This window comes from Rhinoderma darwinii, chromosome 9 (genome assembly GCF_050947455.1).
Source record: "Rhinoderma darwinii isolate aRhiDar2 chromosome 9, aRhiDar2.hap1, whole genome shotgun sequence".
Taxonomy (NCBI): domain Eukaryota; kingdom Metazoa; phylum Chordata; class Amphibia; order Anura; family Rhinodermatidae; genus Rhinoderma; species Rhinoderma darwinii.
The window spans coordinates 104,183,389-104,204,420 of NC_134695.1; the positions used below are offsets into that span (position 1 = coordinate 104,183,389).

Genomic DNA, 21,032 nt, shown 5'->3' on the forward strand with positions numbered 1-21,032 from the left:
TGGGGAGGCACTATAGGGGCATTATACTGTGTGTGGGGCAACGCTGGTGTCCTGGTAGCTGAGATTTATGGGGCTGTTTGGTTGGCTTCTAAACCAGAGAGTGAGAGTTTGTGTGTTGACCTCAGTCCAGATCTGAATTTTCAGATTTTGGATGAAGTCCAGATCTAAGGCTCAGAAGTTCTACTTCTTAGTAGAGCATGTGATGGTCAGGCTTTAACACTTGAATCCCTCTCGAGACTGCGCAGCGAAACCTTGGCCATCTAGGACAAATAGTGAGGGTTACGACATTGCTTGTGCCTCCTGACTGCTGGCAAACAACATCTCAGTATGGGCTTCTATAAAGAAAATTGGGCTCTATTGCAAAAATGTAAATGGTAGCCTCCTTCAGCTGCTGGTTCTCCATCCTACCCTATAACAACCCACACCCGAAAAAGTATCCGTTGTACAAGAAAATGCTCCCCCCCCCCCCCTTGATTGCTAATGTTGTGGTGCCCAAAGACAGGGAGAGTCCTGTGGATGTTTACACTGTTTAGAAAATGGGCAAACCTGGGCTGAATCCTCCATTTTTTTTAGTAGTCTCATGAGCTTCTGCTATGATGCCCATGCCCTGCGTTCTGATTGTGTAATTGGGCTAGAAGGGGTCATATACGGTTTAGCTCTATATAGTTTGTACTGTATGAGATTGCAGCATGCAAAATTAATATAAAAGGGAACCTGTCATCAGCACTTCGCCTATTGACTTTACTCACCCTTTGCTGGCCGTTGCTGTTAAAAGTTCATCGTTGTTATCCCCTCTCCTAAACGCATCTGACGGTAAATAACGTCTGCAAACATTTCACGCCTTTTATGATAATAATCCGTCATTCTCGTTCGTTCTTCTTATGCCCGCCCTGAATGCTAAAATCTCCTCTAAGATAGCGCGCATGCGCCCGTCATGTATGGTCCGACACCCTTCCAGGCCTCAAATCTAGTTACTGCGAATGCGCCGCTATGGTGTCCTGTTGTGCGCACGCACCAGAACAGGACACCGATTTGCAAGAGCAGGATTTAGTATGTGCTAGGGGGAGGTGAGGAGCTGTCAATCAAAAATATGGAGGCGGGGTTAACTCGGAAAGGCTTGAGGAATGAAGATATGACTCTTTTATGCTCATTAGCATACGGTGCGGGAACACTAAAAAAACTGAATAGTGAAGGTGCAGAGCCGAATCATTAAAGGTTACATAAAAATGGATTTCACCCACTACCACCAGGTATTGCTGGTTTAATAGGTGACATGCTGGTGACAGGTTCCCTTTAAGAATGTGAGATTGAGGACATAATATCTTCATAGTGAGGATTACAGAGAATTGTAGCATTTTGTAGCACAATGAGACGTGCAGCTGAAAGGGTTACTCCGTGTCCTTGAAGTGACTGAATGGAGCTGTAAGATTTTCACTGACTCTTTAAATAAAGGTTTGATTGGCACACGAGGTCCGAACCTTAGGGGATGACTCTACAGAACCAAGATCAATTACAAGACACTGCTGCACACACAGAACAGAACTGCCATCTAAACACATCTCCGCATTACTTATACATTGGAATATATTGTGTCGGGACGTGTGAAATGTACCGGTCATTGGCAAATAGTTTTATTTAAATATTTGGCAAGGAAATCTACACATCAGCACTTTTCATGTCTTTTTGCTTTCTTTTCAGTATGTATTTATGTAAGGAGACGTTCTAATACTGCAGCCCCAGCTTTACAGCCATTGTAAAGAATGTATTAGAGAATTGCATAAATGACAACTCCTGTTATATCCTCCTTACTGGAATCGCTCCCTGCACTGCAGAAATGTCACGATTGCAAGGAATTTCAAGTTTTGCAGAAATCCAGATGCTGTTTATGGCAGCCTGTAGTAAGTCCTTGAGCTGCAGTGTGCAGGTTGCCATAAAATGGCCCGTTTTTTGCTGATTAGTTTGGAAGGCTTTTAATAGGATTTTTAATTTTACTACTTTTACTCCACTCCGTTACTTTTGGACTGCTCACATGTTACCTGGATTGATAGAAAAACTGATATTCGGGAACTGTTTTATGCCATTGCCCAATATTTTCTTTAAAGTGGCTCCAAAGAGGGGGCTTCGCTTTTAAAGGGAGTCAAAGATTAGAAAAGAAGGGCTTTTTTTTGCTTTCCAGAAACAGCATTACTCTTGTTTTTGGGCTGTCTGATATTGCAGTTGTTCCCCATTCAAATGAATGGGGCTAATCTGCAATACCAGATACAGCCCATGAACCAGGGTGGCGTTGTTTATTGGGGAAAAAAAAAGTCAACCTTTTTTTTTTATTATTCTGGACATTTTAAGATAATTTTAAAATATATTAAGATTTCATTACAGCGGTGCCCACATAGGAGCTATTTGTCTGCAATGTCCCCCTTTTAACACTCTGCTCCACGTACACCAGGTTTGTATTGGTAAGAGAAGGTGCTGCAACAGAGAATTTTCCTTGGTGATGTGTAAACCTTGCATTAGTAACTACTATGCCATTCACAAAGAATTACTATGTGCCTATCAAACAGGGCAAGCATTCATCTGCCAGTGTACTGAATGTCCTCTCCTGGGGCCTCAGCTAGTACCAGATTTTCACTCTTTTGCCAAGTATATATCCTGACAACATCCTTGTTCGACCGTACAGGATATGCCTCGCCCTCTGCAGACCCACCAGTGCGCCTCTGTTACGTCAACTCTAAAGGGCTATATCCTGTTTAATGCCAATGAGCGTAGCATCCTGTCACTTACTGTCATTCCCTCCCCTTTGCCAACTTGATTGATGTGATAAGTATATTTCTATGTATACTGTAGAAGGTTGTGGTCTGTGATCGTATTGTGGTTCTTGGTGTCATTCATATTTTGTATAGACTGGACGTTCCTGAGATGGCTCCAAATAAAGTCCCTCCGTAGCCAAGGGACTGGTTATGTGGTGGTGGTGGTGGGTGGTGGTGGGTGGTGGTGGGTGGTGGTGGGTGGTGGTGGTGGTGGTGGTGGTGTGATCCAACCTGTGGTAATAAGTCATTTTGTGATGGTCTTTCATTGCTCCTCTTCTCCATCGTTCCCAGTCATGGATACCCTGCTCATCTCTGTCCCGTTTTGTCTTTTAGCTCTGCACTCGCAAGTACAGTAAATGGGAAATTCAGTATGTGGTAAGGTGATATACATAGCCCGGTGCCCAAGCTGCCCCGACCACAGGGCAGTTCTTAGTTCCAGATATTAGTCATTAGGTCCATCCTGTACACCCCCCCTGCCCTCCCTGCTTCTTCACCCATGCATATGTTGTAGTATAGCCTTCCATGTTCATGAATGTTTGTTGTTTCTGACGAAAAAATAATAAAATCAGGTCATCAGGTGCAGCGTTCTCATCAATCTCCAGCGAACTGAGCAAATGCATAGTGACGAGCGTCTGCGAGAGGCGGCCAGGCTTCAAAAAGCAGAGGCGATGGCTTTATGTTTCCATTCAAGGCCTCCATTTCAGGTTAATGATAGATTGGTGCCTTCGGGGTGGTAGAGTAAAGGTTGCCATGATCAGGCAAAACCTGGCATTTTGATTTTATATTAAAGAGCATTTACTAAAATAAGTCATTGAGTTGTCCCATTTTATTACAGAATTAGAAAAACATGGCTTTTTTCTCTCTCACAAAAACAGTGCCACACCTGTTCACAGGTTGTATGTGGTATTGCAGTTCAGCTCTATACACTTAAATGGAGCTTAACTGCAGTACCAGACGCAACCCATGGACAGGTGTGGTGCCGTTTCTTGAAGAAAGTAGCCATATTTTTCTAATTTTGGACAACCCCTCTAACAATTTTGTTCAGCCGTTTCTCAGTTATGTTGTGTTCACATCAGCGTTGCCCTTCCGTTGCGGGGTTCCGTCTGAGGTTTCCGTCGGGTTAACCCCTCAATGGAAAGGCAAACTGAAACCTTAGCTTCCGTTTCCCTCACCATTGATCTCAATGATTTCGTTGCTAAAGGTTTCCGTTTGTCACCGTTGTGCCAGGGTTCCGTTGTTTTGATGGAATCAATAGCGCAGTCGACTGTGGGCAAGTCTGGCATCAACCAATATTGCTGCCGTGACTGCTCCCAAAGGGGGTGTCATCCATTTTTTCCTGACCCTGAGCAGCAAATTATTCTGGCTATTGTATTGGATCTCTGTCCACCTACTGCTAGGTAAATTTGTGCTTACAGAAGCCTTGGAAAGCTGGATGACAAGTGATGGATATATTGGTCATCTTAATAGACTGCTAGGACCAATATTTACTACTAATTAATTTTTAGGGCTGTATATGTGGTCAGTGTACACAGCCGTAAGTATATTTTATTTGACAAATAGGGGGTTGGAAGCCCAGCAGATCGAAGACTGATTATGGTTGTGATCATGTAAGTATTAACATGAACCCCGTGCTCCCCCAAAAATATATAAAATGATGCTGTATGGCTTGCAAAAAAAAATAAAAAATCCAAATTCTTAAAGGGGTTGTCCAGTTTTACTGCCTCAGGGTTTTTGTAATATAGTCCGTGTGCCAGATCTATCTCCAAGACCAACATATGCATATGTACCTAACCAATATGTGCGTGTGTTTTGGCCAGGTAGCTTCTCTTCCTGGAATAATATTGTAACAACTATACAGTCCAAGAGGGGGCCCCCGAGGTCTCCTCTTAAGAACTATAAATGTCCTTCTTCTTGAGGGTAAGTGCACACAGGGCGGATACGCTTCGTAAAAGTACCACAGCATATCCGTTCTGGAAGCCGCAGGGAATTCCAGCCCAAAAACCGCACCAAATTGTGGCGGAAATAGCTCTAGGAAAAAAAAATTGTCATCCTTACCCCGTTCTCATAGCGACGCATCCCTCTTCTCTGAGTACATTCCGGCCTCCTGGGATGACGCTGCAGTCCATTTGACCGGTGCATCCTTTGATTGGCTACATCAGTCACATGGGATGAAATGTCATCCCAGGAGGCTGGTCTGCGCTCAGAAAAGAGGTCTGTCGCTGTGACAACGGCCGGGCTGTAAGAATTAATCTTTTTTAGCAAAAAAGAAAGCGTTTTTTTTTTATTTATTTTTTTTATAAGATTTTTGTGGTGGAAACACAACATTTGCCTATTTGCATTCAATCTAATTGGGAAAACGCATAACAGAAGAGCAGTGATTCCGCAGCATAAATTGACATTCTGTGGATTTTTAAAAAAAAAAATGCACCGCAGGTCAATTTGAACGGTTTCTCGGCGGATTTCTTCCTCTTTGTGGATGAGATTTGTTAAAATCTCATCCACTCTGCTGCTACTGTAATACGTTCCAGATTTTCCGCAATGAAATCCGCAGTGTTTACGCTGTGTGTGTCCTTACCCTTAAGGGGTTTTACAATCCCGGACATTTATTGCTTGTTGACGGAATATACCATAAGTATTTTTGGACAACTGGGGTCCTCGTATTCCTGAGAGCAGTGATATCTCAATAAGAGGTATGGGAAAAGCCAAGTCATCGTATCCCTCTACCTCCCTTTAAATAAAGGTGGCTTTAAAACGGACTAATGTGACTTGATACAAATAGCGCAGCTCTGAATGTGTCACCATATCATCTAAGCTACTGGAACACACCCTTCTTGTAGTTTTCTTTTGATGCTGTTCCTCTATGCATCATTCCTCTTCGGTCTTTTTTTTTTTCCCCTTATTCATTTTTCACACATATCTTCCGCTGGGCTCGGGTGGCTGGGAGATGAAATAGAAATGTTGTCATGGTAACGAAGCTCATTAATGGAGCTTTTCTTGAGTCTGCACCCAAGTTCTTTCTGGTGATGAGGACAGAGAGGCCTGGTATTCAGCCCCTTGTAATGTGCGCACTGTGAGACCAATACCAATTATATCAATCATTTTATTCTACACTTATACACCCAGGAATTCCCAGAGAGACTCCTTCCAAAATGTGGCTTGTAGCTGAGACCAAGTATAGTCTGTATGGCAATGGCAATGTAAGCGGGGGCTTTAGCCGACCTCTGATTCTATAGATTTACATACTAAAATAGGGCAGAACTCAACAGTGATAACCGATGAAGACAAATGAAACAACACTGCCTCTAGTGGAGAAACGTTATATTGTTCTTACTGAGTAATATATCCTGCCTGGATATAGATGACGCCTGTAGCCCATACAAGCAGCATGGGTGTTACCCTGTGGCAGAATGCCATGCTGCAGTAGGGACAGTCCGACTGGTGTTCTGAGGTGTCCTGGCTACAAACTAGTGATCGAGTTACAATAAGGTGGTTTTCCTGTTTTGCGAAGTAACCATTATATAATGAAAGGTTAGGAAACGTCTTATTATACAGTGTGTTTCAAGGCTGTCAAGATCTCTGCTTGCAGCCAGTGGATGGACTGAATAAGTGTAACTCTTGTAATGAGCCGTGCTCTGTCCGTTAGAAATGACCAGGACAGGTTTTCAGCCACCGGATGTAAACAAGAATGTGTTCACCAACATCAAGCAGCGATATTAAAAATGGTGAGGGATTAAAACATAAAATATATTAGAAAGTTTCACAAGATGTAATAATTGTACAATGGGAGATTTATATAAAACCGAAAAATCGCTTTTAAAGGGGCTGTCCAGGTTTAGACTAAAGGATCTGCTTTATTTTATTTTTTTATTCACTTAAAAAAACGGTGTCACTCTTGTCTATGGGCTGTGTCCGGTATTGAATTCAAGTCACTGGGACTGAGCTGCAATTCCAAAAACAGTCCATGGAGAAGAGGGGCATTGTTTTTCTAATCTTGAACAACCCCTTTAGGTACAGACCTAATTAGGCAAATACAGGATATACGCTTATTATAAGGGGCCCTTCATATCCCATCTTTCAGGCAGGCCCCTACAGTATATCTGTCCCTCTATAGGGAATAGGCACATTTTTGCATTACAGATACGTTCTATATGCCGGTGCAGGTCTGCCTGATTGCTTACTGCTGGTGCAGGTCCGGTAGCCATATAAATGTAGAATCCCTGTAATGTAACGCACCTTCTGGGTACGAAATAAAATGGAAAATTGGTATTTCACTTGTATAAGAACACTTGGTCTTGGAGCCTTAAAGGGGTACTCCCATCTCAGACATTGATGGCATATACACAGGACCCACACCTATCTGAAGAATAGGGGCCGCCGACCTGGCCGGTGAGGCCGCATCCAGACGAAGAATGTGTAGAGGTGGCTAGGCACATCTCTCCATTCTCTTTTATGGGCGCTATTTAAACAGCGGAGACCCCTGTTCTCCAGATGGACGGCTGTAAATGTCTGAGATGGGAATACCCCTTTAAGCCATTAAAATGGTCACTGACCTCCACAAGTCTCTCTTTATCCCCTCATTAGCTCTCGGTAATTAAAATAATGCCGTAATCGTTGTGAAATGTGTGTACTATACAGAAGAATATACCACCTACTGCAGGTACTAAGCATATGAGACGTCAAGAAAGAATTCCATACTGTGCCGTCCTGTGACCTTGTGCCTTCGTATGGTGGTGTAACTCTATTCATCATTCTGCTTTCTCTTATGTATATATCACTTATGTTCTTTTAGATTTAGTGTCTCCACTTTCTTTTATTTTATTTTTTAATTCTATGTTTATTAGCACATAACAAAGATCTAATAACGAGTTATGTAGATCAACCATAATGCAGATTGTTATGCAGTGCAATCAGCTGAACAGTCCATTCAGACTGTACTAGGCAAATCCTCCAAGAGGAGAAAAAGGGGAAAGAAAGGGAGTAGGAGGGAAGAGGGTGGGGAGGAAGGGCATTCCCCAACTACCCCCTAACAATCCGTTGCCTTGAATTGGGAAGGACTTTAGGACCACAAGGAAATATATTCAGAGGAGTTCTCAAAACTCACCCAGTGATGCCAAGAACGCGTGAATTTGTCATGTGTCTCTCGTAAGGATGCCGTAAGCTCCTCCATGCGTTTCAACGCCTGGATCTTCTCCAAAGGCGCATTGTAGGTGGGTCTAATTGCTTCCACAAGGCTGGGATACACGCCCGGGCTGTGATCACTAAGTGACGCACCACTTGTGGAGAGAGGGATGTCACACAGATGAAGCAGGAAAAAGTCTAGTGACTTGGGGAGTGTGAAGTCGGTAAATTTGAAAGTGACGCGCCAAACATTGTCCCAGAAGACTGTCAACCTGGGGCAGCTCCAGAAAGTGTGCAAGAGATCACCAACCTGGGTACCACAGCTCCAGCACATTGGGGAGACCTCGGGGTAAAAACAGTGGATTTTGGAGGGAACTCTGTACTATCTTGTCAGAAACTTAAAGCCTGCTTCCTGTATTCTACTCGATATTGAGGACTGGTGTGTCATGGTGTATAACCGGTTACGGTGGTCCGCGATCAAGGTAAGATTACGGCCCGTCTCCCATTTGGACAAGTACGGGGAGTGTGAGTCTTCCGCTTGAGTCTTCCGCTGGTGAGTTAAGTAGGTTATATGTCAGAGGGTGTGTCGCAAGTGCCCCGTCATAATTCATAAGGTTTCAAATGCTGTAGTGGGTCGGGAAAACTGTGTGGACGGGGGAGGGACAGAAAAAAGTGGCGGAGCTGGGTGGCCTGCCATTGAGGGAGACATCCCGAGTCAGTGTTTTCAGTTAGTTTTGAGACCGTTTTCCAACTGGCATTGACTATGTAGTGACTGGCATGGGTCTCCTGGGCGATGCGCTGTTCATTAAAGGGACCCTGCTCACAGCCTGGCGGGAAAGAGGTGTTGTCTAGTATGGGATGTAAAGGTAATTGGGTAGGAGAAATTTTGCAGCGTTTGAATTTGAGTAGCGCTACCCGTAGTGTGGGTCCAAGAAGAGGATTGGATCTCCTATGTGTTGTAAGGTGTTCTAGCATCCAAGGGGCGGCATAAAGGGGGAGGGGCGAAAAGGATTGTTCTAATTTTACCCATGTTTTGCGAGCGCCATGCCTGCACCAGTCAACAATGCGAACCAGATGTGCTGCCTGATAGTAGAGTTGGATATCAGGTAGCCCCAGGCCTCGGTAAAATTTTGGGCGGGTGAGAGTCGTGCGTGCAATACGACAAAAGAATAGGCGTGGCAGCCGGATGGGAAGAGCTTGAAAGAAGTACAGCAGGCGGGATAGCACATTCATCTTGAACACGGAGCAGCGGCCGAACCAGGTAAAGGTCGCTTTGGACCATCTGTCGAGATCCCCCTTCATTGACCGCAGGAGATGGGGATAGTTTCACGAGTAAAGTTGGGAGGTCTTGTTGGTAAGGCGTTTCCCTAGGTATTTGATTGAGCTGGGGGTCCATTTGAAGGGAAAGGAATCTGCCAAGTCTGTTGCCAAATGAGTTGGGAGGGATATATTGAGTGCCTCTGATTTCTGAAAGTTTATTTTGAAATTGGACAAAGATGCAAATTCTTTAAACTCGGCTAGTAGGTTTGGCAGCGAGATACGGAGGTGGGATATAAAGAACAAGAGGTCATCGGCATATGCTGCCACTTTGTGTGATGTATCCTCGACATAGACCCCTGCAATATCTGGGTTGTTATGGACGTGACAGAGGAATAGTTCTAGACACAGAATGAAAATCAGGGCAGCCCCGGCGGGTCCTGTTAGTGATAGGAAAAGAGGAGGATGTATGACCTTCACAGATGCCGAGGGGGAAGAGTATAAGCTCAAGATCCAGCTAAGCATGCTGTCCTAGACCTATGTAAGATAGTCTCCCATAGGAACGACCAGTCAATCCATTCTAATGCCTTCTCGGTATCCGTGGAGAGCAAGAAGGCTGGGGCAGAGGAGGCAGTAATGTGTGCTATTAAGTTACTGGTCCGGATAGTATTGTACTTGGCCTCTCTCATTGGCAGAAAACTGGTCTGATCCCCATGGATAAGTGTGGATAGGACGGGAGTGAGTCGTGTTGCTAAGATCTTTGAAACCAATTTGAGATCTAAGTTGAGGAGGGAGATGGGGCAGTAGTTACTACAGAGGGAATGGTCCTGGTCTTCTTTGGGGATCACCGTTATGTGGGCCCTCAATGTGTCTGTCAGTATCGTTCTGCCTTCAGGTATGGCATTAAGTGCAGCTAGGAAGGGACGGGTGAGGCGGGAGGCAAATTTTTGGTAATATGGCAATGATAGGCCATCAGGGCCTGGGGCTTTACCCGGAGGGGATGATTTGAGAGCTACATTAAACTCTTCCTCTGAAATAGGAGAGTCTAGTGCTGCTAAAGCTTCCAGTGGGATATGACTCAAACCGGAGGTCTGTAGGATCTGATGGTACTGAGCCTATGGTCGGTGGGTAGATCTCTAGGTGTTCCGCGCAGGTTGTACAACTGCATATAGTAAGAGCGAAAAGTGTCTATTTTCTCAGGGGTATGTTCCCATGCGTCATTGGGGTTATTAATGAATGGGACATATGTGTGAGTTCTCTGTACACATAAGGCCTTCGCCAGCGTCCAGCCCAGTTTGTTGCCAAATTCAAAGTAGTGTCGGCGGCACTTAGCTAGTGTGGCTTTTTTCTGTGGAGAGTGTCAGAGTGCGCAGTTTGTCCCGTAGGCAAATTAATTCTGCGCCAATCCCGGGGTCTAAGGATCGTTTATGTGACTGTTCCATGGTATGGATTTGTTCTACTAGTTCAGAGATGATGACAGAACGTTCCTTCTTGAGTCGGGAACCAATACGTATAATTGGGCCTCTTATGACTCATTTGTCTGAGAAAGGGTTAGAGTCCTCTGTAGTGTTCATGTCAAAGAAAAAGTGGAGGTCAGTCGCCAGTTCTTCTAGGATCTCCGGGTCTTGTACCATGGATTAATTTAGACACCATCGCCAGTGTGTGGGGTGGAGGGAGGGCAAGGACGGGGACAAGAGTATCATGGCATAGTCAGAGAACGATATGCAGTCTATTGAGGCTGAAGAGAGGAGCGATAATTGGGAATGACGGAGGAGGAAGTAATCATCCTTTGGGAAAGAGTATACGTCAGGGGTCCGTTAGCTGATGTGTATGAAGAAGGCCGCTCAGGAGACAGTTTAGGGGTCTAGAGGGGTTGAGGTGGGGTGATGTCGGATCTAATGATGGGTCTAGTGGAAGATTAATGTCACCCCTCAGTACCAGAGTCCCCTCTGCAAACTCCTCCAGTGCAGTGAGAGCCTCCTCCAGGAGTGACCGCGGTCCCAAATTGGGAAGGTATAAATTAGCAAACATCAAAGCAGAGTTCGCAATCTTACCTTTAACGAAGAGGTATCTGCCCAAATCATCTGCGTGACATCCCAGGAGTTTCCAAGGTAAGGAACTGGAAATGAGAACGGATACGCCCTTGGTTTTAGAGTCCGAGGACGTGCTGTGATAGACTTCAGGGAACCTAGAGTTCAGCAGAGACGGGGATTGGTCTGTGCGGAAGTGAGTCTCCTGAAGGAAGGCCACGTGAGCCCTTTTCTTCCATAGGAGGTGGAGTAAGGAGGATCTATTTTCTGGAACATTCAGACGTACGTTTAACGAGTCAATAGTAAGATTAGCCATGGTGGAACAGCGAGTATGGTTTTGAGGAGCAGGGACAGAGGATGGGGAGGGGGGCGGGGAGTTAAGGGAATGTATAAGAGAGAGGGTAAGGCAGAGAGCTGAAGAAAGATAGGAAAAAATAGAGCCCACAAGCTCCAAGTGACAACTGGGAGTTGTGCAACCCTAGTGGTGGGGAACGTAAGAGCACAGGTCTTTAAGTGGGGTTGTAGAAAAGCATAGTGTGTTTCCACTTTCTATCGTCATTTTCTGCATTGTACTGCACTTACCCTGAATGAACATTATCCCTAACAATATGATGGTTGAATAGGGCTAATTGCTGGGAAATCATTGCTGATGGCCTTCTTAAGGGGTTTGTACAAGATTATTAAAAGGGTCTGCTTTCTTTTTTTATCCTACAAACAGTGCCACTTTTGTCTGTGGGCTGTTACTGGTATTGCAGTATTTAAGTCAATGGCGCTAAATTGCAATACCAGACATGGCCCGTGGACAAGAGTGGAGCTTTTTTTGGAAAGACGACCAATTTTTTTTCTCTTGTACAATCTATTTAAAGAGGTTGTCTAAACATTAATATCAGATTGGTGGGGGTCTGACTCCTGGCACCCCCGCTGATCAGCTGAATGGGGCTGCAGCATTCGTCACCGCAGCCTTTTCCCAGTTTACAGGCACAGCGCCCTATACGTCCGGAGCGGCTATGCCTGGGATTGCAGTTCTGGTCGCGTTCAAGTGAATGGGATTGAGCTGCAATCCCAGGCACGTCTGCTACCGATGTGTACGCCGCTGTATCTGGTAAATACTGAAGAGGTTGTGGCGACAAACAGGAGTCTGCCACGTATCAGACCCCCGCCAATCCGATATTGATTTACTATCCTAAGAATAGTCCATCAATAAAAAAAATGTCCGGACAATCCCTTTAAATCTATAATTTTTTGTTTCTGATGTCCCCCTTTAAGTCAATAGTGTTAGGGAAAAATTAATAGTAAAACCGCTAATCTCTGAATTCCTTAGCAAACACCTTAAAAAAGTAACCCAGTTTGTTCAATTCCCAGTTAAGCAGAAGACTATATATCATTTTAGAAGGCTAGTGTTCTCTGCTATCAGCAGAATCTGTTAGCTTTTCAATACTGTTCATAAGACTAATTACCCTTGTGTTGTTTCTTCCACGTTCCCCCTGTTCACATCTCTTCACATTCCCTGTTGTAAGTTTGCTGCCTCTAAGCTTTTCATTAAATGGACCCCTACCTCCATATTTGGAGAGGCTGGCAGACAGATGGCGAGGGCACATTCTAAGGCAGGAGGGGCAGCCTGACGGCACACAGGGGACAGGAAGCTGGAAATAAGGCCCAATGCAAGATACATATTTCAAATGTAAATTATGCCCACTGTGCTCAGGGAGGGGGATTTGTGTTAAAGGTTAGACCCAGCATGGAGTCGGCCCTGCAGAGAGAAGCGTTTGAGTTGTGCCGCTTACTCACAATTAATTGGACTCTGGGATCTAATGAAGCCACTCATCGAGGTGTCAGTGCTGGGAATTGGGGCTGGTGTTACGTCATTTAACTCTCATCGCTGCCACACGGGTTCTGTCTTTTGTATAGAATATGATACTTAACACTGTACCTTTTAATTAAATGTGTACAGAAATGCATTATTTAAAGGGCCAGTCGATGTATTTGACTCCACCGTATGGCACTCTATGGTGGGGTCCATCAAACTCCAGACTGTAAGATATTGAACGCTAATGAAATTAGTGGATACGTGTTGATCACCAACTGTCCTGTGTGCTGAATGATGCCTACCTATGGTGGTGGTGACATGGTCATGGATGTGGTTCTCTATACCTCATATTCATGTTTTTTGTGTGCAAGACCCATTATCTCCATTAGGATTTAGTTTAATTTGAGGTCACCAACCCATCGCATACATGAAAAATTGGGTAATTTCAAGCCTGTCGATGAAGGACAGTCTGATAAATTAGGTAGTTTGGGGTTTGTCCATTATGGTCATGTAAACAGATGACTGTAGGCCGGTCCCAAATGATCTAATTTTTCCATAAATGTCCAGTTGGCACCCTTGCTTGGTGTTTAGTATAGAATCAGATATGGTTACTATGATCATTTAGGGTCAAATTGATAAATAATTTATTAGATTGAGTCATGTAGTTCGAGGATTTAATTGATGGTGCCCAGAGGTTGTGTGGTGTCACGGCAGGAGGGTATCTGATGTCTGGACGTGGTGGCCACTCCTTGACTTGTATCTGAGTTTGGGTGTTTGAGAAGTGGAAGCAGCTGAGAGAGTATATCTGAAGTCATTATACAATGTTACTCATACAAGTGCCAGGTCTCAACGTTAGAAGTCCATTTTGTAATATAAGGATAAGATCGTAGTCCAGGCTTGATGTAACATGAGCAAATTGGCAGGTTATAACATCTAGGTGCTGTGCCCTGAATCTTTGGCTTGCTAACCCAAAACGGGGGTACAGAAGCTTGGTGAGGTGTACATTTTGGTTTGGCTCTGTTACTTATTATGTAAAACAACTCATGTATGCTATGTCCAATCATAGAATGTAGAGCAGCTGTCATGTGACAGATGCTCTGTTACCTCAGTGATTGTTCTAGTTTTCCCGGGGGTTCAACATAGTAATGGGCACATATTCACTTTAACATAGTGTTGGAACTGTGCTCCAAATCTATTCAGTGCCTAGAAACAGAATTTTTGTGTCCTGTTATATTATGTTTTGATAGGTGCCCTTTTTTTTTTTTTTTGCATTAACTTTCGATTGTGGAATTCTATGTAGATGGATAAAAATTCATGGCAGGACGTATCTGTAGATATCACATGGAAAATGTATCTTAGACGTGTCTCTCGAGAAGTATTTTGTTTGACCAGAAAGGTTTCTGTCGTTACCTGACTTGCGACATATATTCTAACGGGACTTGAATGTCACACACAAGACTTGTAATGTACCATGTAGTCGTCCCACAGTGCGACTGCGGCCTGGAGAGCTGAATGTCACACGGTGCTTTAGGTACCGGTTGCCGGTTTAGTTACATAGACGACTACACTACATGTGGTGAAATCCAATATCTCTATTTAATATACTTTTTGTTTTCATGTACTTGGCTTAATGCGGTTCCTTGAGATTTGATCAAGCTTAAAACAAGTGATTTTGGGTGATGCCATTTAAAATGATGTCTAGGCATTTATGAGATTTCAATCTTCCTTTCTCAATATCAAGTGTCAATGTTTTTCTTGCCAATGACTTATCCTGGCATTAGTCCACCATTGGGTTCTCTCATCTGCATGGGGTAGGAGGTTGGTCTATGGACTTCCTTAGCTGCCATACCTTGGGACACAGTCCACTCCATCTATGTAGTATGGCTTTACTTGGAAGCGGAACTACAACTTTGTAGGTACTTTAAAGAATAAATAGAATAAGGTTATTCTCAGAAATGCTTTCTTTGCTGAGAAAATGGGAAACTTTAGATCCACCGTGATGTGCAACAGTATAATGGATAAACAAGTGGAGATTTCTGTCACTGTTTCTCAATTTCCATGCCACCTGGACCACTATTGACTCTTGGCCTCCAAAGTGTCGGTATTCCTTATGTCTTTAAAGGCTATGTACACCTTTTGGAAGATTTTTTTTTAAATTAAATCAATTTGTTTTTAATCAACGTTTTATAAATTTATTTATGTTTTACTTTTTTGTTACAGCTTCTATGTGTCCTGTATACATAGAAGCTGTATCAATCTCTCCACCGAATCCGTCAGTTCAGCTGAACTTGCTGCTCGGCTGAGAGAACGGGTCCTTCGTGTCTCTGGTACACAGAATCCAGCTTATACTGATCACATCTAAGGTCATAACTTAGGGATCCTGTGTGTAAGAGACAGGCGCGACCCGCTCTCCGCCGGGCCGTCAGTTTAGATGAATTGGCTGAGAAGCTGTATCGTAAAAAGTAACGTGTTTTAAAAAAAAAAAATAAAAGTCAATTTGAAAGTTGCTTAAAACACATAACCCATTGATTTAATAAAACATAAACATTTATTGTACCTACAAATGCTGGCCTGTGAGCCGATGTCAATGCTGATTATGTCTGCATTTTCTTCTTTGTGTTTGAAAAATGGAAAATAAAAGAATTTATAAAAGAAAAAAAATAAACAATTCTTTACATAGGTGTACATAGCTTTTAAGCAGAATAGTTCATGGTAGTATTTGGTTAGAATATAAATCTCTCTTCTTCTGGAGCCTGGAGATTGAGTTTATTGGATGCAAAATGACAGCTCAGAATGCCGCACGGTTAGGGTATGTCCACACGGCCTATTTTCGGCCATTTTTCGGCCCATAAATGCCCGAAAAATGGCCGAAAAAAATTGGAAGCAGGGGTTCTGTTCCGACGGACATTTTCCGTGGTGTAATTTTTACGCGTAAAAAAACAGCCGCTAAAAAGAAGTGCAGGACACTTCTTGGAACGTTTTTGGAGCCGTTTTCCATAGACTCTATTGAAAAAAGCTCAAAAAACGGCTGTTGCAAACGCAGCGAAAATTGCGAGTGGCACAAAAAATTTCTGAAATCAGGAGCTGTTTTCTCTTGAAAACAGTTTCGTATTTTGAGACGTTTTCGACTCTGCGTGTGAACGTACTCTTATAAGATAGCGGTTTACAGTCAATTCATTTGGAAAATGAGGTCTAATTATCCGACTTCTGTGGAATCCTCATACAGTTTCCATCTTCAGTTTTCCCAGCTGAATTTTGATAAATGATCCACATTTTCAGGCTGCATCTCTAATAAACATTTGCGTGAGGGTGGAAAAACCTTATAATGGTGTGCGGCTGATCAATTATATATTTCCCAGCTATGTTAATATGGCCGTTTATTTTGATCTTTATTATATTGGTTATCTAATACTACGGTATGGTTACAGCTTGTTTGCTGCTTCTAGTTGATGGTCACCCCCAGACTCTGCTAGATCTATAAGTCATAGATTTCTTTCCCCTTGTGGTGGGTTCATGTATTTTGTTTCATCGGTTATTTGAATGTTTTTCCCTTTATATCATAGGCTGATGCTAAGATGGTCTGCGATGTGGTGAGTCGCATGGAAGACACGGAACCTTTCTCTCCTGAGCTGCTTTCAGCCATGATAAGACTGTGGTCAGATTCTGGAATCCAGGAGTGCTTCAACCGATCCAGGGAATATCAACTTAACGACTCTGCTAAATAGTAAGTGACCTGCTCTTCTTCTAGAACAAAATCTTATATTGGAATAACAAATTGTTTTTTTAATAACTTTTTGCCCAATTGATGAGTAGTCTCCCACCCTTAAATCTTTTACAAGGGGTCCTATCATGACTACATCTCAAGGGCTCTTTTGCCCTACTTCTTCCAGGGTATGACACCTGGATAGCAATTCCTTTTAAAAATACTTTCAGGTACCTCCACAACCTGGCTAACCTGGTACAATAAAAAGCAATATAACAGCTGAAATGGTATATCATAGCCCACCCATTCAACATTTCCTGATAGCCACATGCCCCGTGCAGTAAGAATATTAAATTGGGGATTAGATGTCCTAGTCAATATGTGTAAATGTCAGTACAGAGATCCGTCAAAGATATAAAAGTACTGGGACTATAAAAAGGGTACATCTACTACATCTAGATGAGGGGTCTCAAACTCGGCCGGGTAAATGGGCCGCATATAGAAAAAATGTGACGTTGACTGGCCGCATTCCGTTCAAATTTGATACAATAATACCGCATTACTATAACAATACCACATTACTATAAGGCTGGGTTCACACTGAGTATTTTGCCGAGTTTTTTGATGCGGAAACCGCGTCGCAAAACTCAGCAAAAACGGCCCTAAAATGCCTCCCATTGATTTCAATGGGAGGCGTCGGCGTCTTTTTCCCGCGAGCAGTAAAACTGCCTCGCGGGAAAAAGAAGTGACATGCCCGATCTTCTGGCGTTTACGCCTCTGACCTCCCATTGACTTCAATGGGAGGCAGAGAAAGTGTATTTCGCGGTGTTTTATGCCCGCGGCGCTCAATGGGCGCGGGCGAAAAACGGCGTGAAAATCGGCGTGCAGGGAGAGGAAAATCTGCCTCAAACTTCCAAACGGAATTTTGAGGCAGATATTCCTCCTGCAAAATACTCCGTGTGAACATATTACATAACAATACTACATTACCATAATAGTACATTACTGTAACCATACTATATTACTGTAACAGTACCACATTACTATAACAATACTACATTACTATAACAATACCACATTACTATAACAATACCACATTACTATATTACTATAACAATACTACAATAATTATTACCATAATAGTACATTACTATAACAATACTACATTACTATAACAATGCTACATTACTATAATACTACATTACTATAATACCGCATTGCTATAACAATACCACATTACTATAACAATACTACATTACTATAATACTACATTACTATAACACTATTACGTTAATATAATAATACCGCTAGGTTTAATTTGACCAGAAATTTGCAAGTATACCCCATGTGCTTATTTTAACAATGCAGTTTTCAAGTTTAAGTGACGCTAATTGCAGTTTGGTCGCTCAGTTGGCAGACAGAAGAATGTTAAGATTAGGCAGCCACTTTTACATAGTGCCACTGTGCCCCCTGTAGATGGTGCCCCACACACCCCACCCTGTCAACAGAGCTACAGCCCCCCTCCCCGTAGATAGCTCCATTGGGCTCCCTTTAGGAGTGGAATCACCAGCCAGAGCGTTGCCGATGCTCTGGCCAGAGATACCTCTTGTGGAGGAGCCTCTGACGTTACTGTCCATATATGGACAGTGACGTCAGGGGCCACCTCTAGGAGCGGAACCCCTGGCCAGAGTGTCAACAATACTCTGGCTGGGGAGTCTGGTCCAAGAGGAGCCCCTGACAGGACAGTGACGTCAGGGGCCCCTCCAGGAGAGGAATCCCCGGCCAGAGCGTTTTTTTGCGATGCACTGCCTGGGAATTCCACTCCTAGAGAGAGCCCTAATGGAGCTATCTACAGGAAGGGGGAGTGTGGGGCGTTCTACAGGGTGTGGGTGGGGTGCTCCTCCTTTGGTCTGCTCTCTGCTGTCCCGGGGATGTCTCGGGAGCCACGGTGCCGTGCAGGCCGCAGATGACTGCCTCAGGGGCCTCATGTTTGAGACCCCTGGTCTGGATGAAAGGAGGTTTTTGCCATCATCATAGAAGGGGACTCTTTATTGGAACAGCAGTCGTTCTATGGAACGCCCTGCCACAAGATGTTGGGATGGGTTTTTCACTGAAAGAGGTCAAAATGGGTTGGAGGACTTTCTTGAAAAATATAATATTACAAGATATGAGCACTAGATTGGACATTGATCATTGATACAGGGATTTATTCTGATTGCTATATTTGGGGTCGGAAAAGTTCTGCCTCAGGGGGTCTATTTTTGCCGTCCTCTAGACCAACACTGTAGGAGACTAGGTTGAAATGGACTGTGTTTTTACACTTCTCTAGCCATGTTACTTGCTGGATGAAAATTTTTAGGTGCCCCATCTTCCATCAGATGCGCTATCGGCTTAGTTAAAGAGGCTCTGTCACCAGATTTTGCAACCCCTATCTCCTATTGCAGCAGATCGGCGCTGCAATGTAGATAAGAGTAACGTTTTGTTTTTTTAAAAACGAGCATTTTTGGCCAAGTTATGACCATTTTTATATTTATGCAAATGAGGCTTGCTAAAGTACAACTGGGCGTGTATTGTGTATGTACATCGGGGCGTTTTTACTTCTTTTACTAGCTGGGCGTTGTGAATAGAAGTATCATCCACTTCTCTTCACAACGCCCAGCTTCTGGCAGTGCAGACACCGCGTGTTCTCGAGAGATCACGCTGTGACGTCACTCACTTCCTGCCCCAGGTCCTGCATCGTGTCGGACGAGCGAGGACACATCGGCACCAGAGGCTACAGTTGATTCTGCAGCAGCATCAGCGTTTGCAGGTAAGTAGCTACATCGACTCACCTGCAAACGCCGATGCTACTGCAGAATCAACTGTAGCCTCTGGTGCCGATGTGTCCTCGCTCGTCCGACACGATGCAGGACCTGGGGCAGGAAGTGAGTGACGTCACAGCGTGATCTCTCGAGAACACGCTGTGTCTGCACTGCCAGAAGCTGGGCGTTCTGAAGAGAAGTGGATGATACTTCTATACACAACGCCCAGCTAGTAAAAGAAGTAAAAACGCCCAGATGTACGCACATAATACACGCCCACCTGGACATAACTTTAAACATGCCCAGTTGTACTTTAGAAAGCCTCATTTGCATAAATATAAAAATGGTCATAACTTGGCCAAAAATGCTCGTTTTAAAAAAAAAAAACAAAAAAACTTTACTCTTATCTACATTGCAGCGCCGATCTGCTGCAATAGGAGATAGGGGTTGCAAAATCTGGTGACAGAGCCTCTTTAAGTAACAAAATAAGTTGGGAGACTTTGGGTGAGGGGGGAATGCAGTTCAATGTTTGTCACTGGAGACTGTATATTCCAAAGATCAATCCGGTGAAACTATTTTCAGTTGAAGACTGCAGGTCTGCTGGGGAGGATTGCCCTGACTGATCATTTCCCCTCTGCTTCTGCCCTTACAGGCAAAAGTGAGGCGCTTAACTCCTTTTGGCCTTTATTATGAACAGTCCGCTGTGGCGGTCGCAATGCCTGAGCTGACGGGTGTGTAAGGCAGACCCCTCGCTTTGTTTATACTTCTCATAAATACTGATTGTAGCATCTAAGGAGTTAAATGGCATCGTTTTTTTTAGAATTTGGCAATTCCAGCAATAGTGTGGCTGTCAATCACAGCATCTGTGCCCGCGCCATCACCCTGATGTACATTTATGTCATGATGTCTTTTAGGCAAAGCAAAACATGACATGTTCTGTGTGCACGTCAGGCAGTGCCAAGGGGTTTAATGGTGCTATAGCTGGGTCAGTGGGGGGTGTTCAGCCCCCTTTACACTGCAGTGTTTTTCTCCTCACTACTAGAAAGCAACCAGCAAATTTGTTACATAGTCATAATAATCGTAGATGCGCAAATGTTTTGTATAGGGCCTCTAAACCGCACAGCATTGTATCTATAAGCATAAAAAACGGGTTATGATTTGCTTTTGAGGGATTAGATTTTCTACCGCTGCGCAGACCGGGCATATAAAAGTTGCCATGGGGAAAATCGAGGCATTTGGATGCAAATTACGGTATTTATTGTAACATACGGGGACAGAGCTCTGCTGTAATCCTTCCATACTGGCGATAACAGCTCCTCCATCATCCAACCACTCCCCACAACACCGCCCACGACTCTCCGTGAATCATTCTGCTGCCACCGCCTCCTCTTTCCTCCATTCTCCTGCCCTTTCCTCTTCTCTCATCAAGCAAGGGGTTATTTAACTAGCAGCATGGGGGATGGGGGCTCACTTTCTCATACTCCCCCCCCCCCCCCCTCCCTCCTGTAATAC

The 21,032-nt window shown here is 43.9% G+C and overlaps 1 protein-coding gene across 2 annotated transcripts in view; it reads left to right on the forward strand.

Moving 5' to 3' along the window:
* GNAO1 (G protein subunit alpha o1) overlaps positions 1 to 21,032 on the forward strand; it is a 160,866-nt gene that overhangs the window by 108,716 nt on the left and 31,118 nt on the right. For both annotated transcript variants that reach the window (XM_075838711.1, XM_075838710.1), the window contains exon 4: positions 16,580 to 16,740. In XM_075838711.1, coding sequence (XP_075694826.1) covers positions 16,580 to 16,740 — 161 coding nt within the window. The remainder of the gene's footprint in view (positions 1 to 16,579; positions 16,741 to 21,032) is intronic.